Source organism: Dipodomys ordii, unplaced genomic scaffold, assembly GCF_000151885.1.
Source record: "Dipodomys ordii isolate 6190 unplaced genomic scaffold, Dord_2.0 Scaffold55, whole genome shotgun sequence".
Lineage (NCBI taxonomy): Eukaryota > Metazoa > Chordata > Mammalia > Rodentia > Heteromyidae > Dipodomys > Dipodomys ordii.
Window position 1 is genome coordinate 149,729 of NW_012267271.1, and position 1,724 is coordinate 151,452.

The 1,724-nt window shown below is 50.3% G+C and overlaps 1 protein-coding gene across 1 annotated transcript; it reads left to right on the forward strand.

Moving 5' to 3' along the window:
• The first annotated feature begins 326 nt into the window (after positions 1–326).
• Positions 327–1,262, forward strand: LOC105989364 (olfactory receptor 1L4). The gene has a single exon (XM_013021355.1). The coding sequence runs from the start codon at positions 327–329 to the stop codon at positions 1,260–1,262; it is 936 nt and encodes a 311-aa protein (XP_012876809.1).
• The last annotated feature ends 462 nt before the right edge of the window (positions 1,263–1,724 follow it).

The following is a 1,724-nucleotide window of genomic DNA, read 5'->3' on the forward strand; positions in this document are numbered from 1 at the left end:
GGGCCTGAACTCTGGGCCTGGGTGCTGTCCCTCAGCTCTTCAGCTCAAGGCAAGCACTCTACCACTTGAGCCACAGCACCACTTCTGGCTTTTTTCTTTTTGCTTATGTGATGCTGAGGAATCGAACCCAGGGCCTCATGCATGAAAGGCAAGTGCTCTACCACTGAGCCACCTTCCCAGCCCAGTTTTATACTTTCTTAAACTGAACATTTTTTCTGAGTTCTAACACATAGCAATGGGCTTCTCTTATAGGCATGCAATACAGAAAGAGGTCGCCGTGATCAGTGTTTCCTTCACATGTCCAATTACAAAGCCTATCCACAGCCATGGAGTCAAAGAACCACAGCAGCAGCACCGCGGGCTTCATCCTCCTGGGCCTCTCTTCCAACCCACACTTGCAGAAACCCCTCTTTGCCATCTTCCTCATCATGTACCTCGTCACCGTGCTGGGGAATGTGCTCATCATCCTGGCCATACATTCTGACTCCAGACTCCACACCCCCATGTACTTCTTCCTGAGCAATCTGTCCTTCATGGACATCTGCTTCACAACGGTCATTGTGCCCAAGATGCTGGTGAATCTGCTCTCAGAGACCAAGGCTATCTCCTATGTGGGATGCCTAGTGCAGATGTACTTCTTCATGGCTTTAGCGAACACTGACAGCTACCTGCTGGCCTCCATGGCCATTGACCGCCTGGTGGCCATCTGCAACCCCCTCCACTACGATGTGGCTATGAGCCCACGGCGCTGCCTCCTCATGCTGCTGGGTTCTTGCGCCATCTCCCACTTGCACGCCCTGTTCCGGGTGCTCCTCATGTCTCGCCTCTCTTTCTGTGCCTCCCATGTCATTAAGCATTTCTTCTGTGACACCCAGCCCGTGCTAAAGCTGTCCTGCTCTGACACCTCCTCCAGCCAGCTTGTCGTCATGACTGAGACCCTGGCGGTCATTGTGACCCCCTTCCTGTGCATCCTCTTCTCCTACCTGAGGATCATCATCACGGTGCTGAGGATCCCCTCGGCGGCTGGGAAGTGGAAAGCCTTCTCCACCTGCGGCTCCCACCTCACTGTGGTGAGTCTGTTCTATGGCAGTGTCATCTATGTGTATTTCCGGCCTCTGTCCATGTACTCGGTGGTGAAGGACCGCGTTGCCACCGTCATGTACACAGTAGTGACTCCTATGCTGAACCCCTTCATATACAGCCTGAGGAACAAAGATATGAAGACAGGTTTGAAAAAGCTAAGGGACAGATTTCACTCATAGAAAGAACAAAGTTAAGCCAGGCACTGGTGGCTCACACCTGTAATCTTAGCTACTCAGGAGTCTGAGATATGAGGATCATGGTTCAAAGCCAGCCCAGGCAGAAAAGTCCATGAGACTCTTATCTCCAATAAACCACTAGAAAATGGGAAATAATGCTGTGGCTCAAGTGGTAGAGTGCTTGCCTTGAACTGAAGAGCACAGGGACAGCGCCCAGGCCCAGAATTCAAGCCCCACGACTAACAAAAAAGAAAGAAAGAACAAAATTATGGAATATCATAGACGAGAGAAGCTGTAAGATATTCACCAGGCTATCCTTCCTTCCTTATTTCCCACAGAGCACACACACAGGTCATGGGAAGTATTGGTAGGTACTAATGAGATCATAGACACAGGAGAAAATAACTTGATTTCTAATGACCTTGAGCATGGTCCATACCAAGCTATGTATTGGTAGGAATCCTG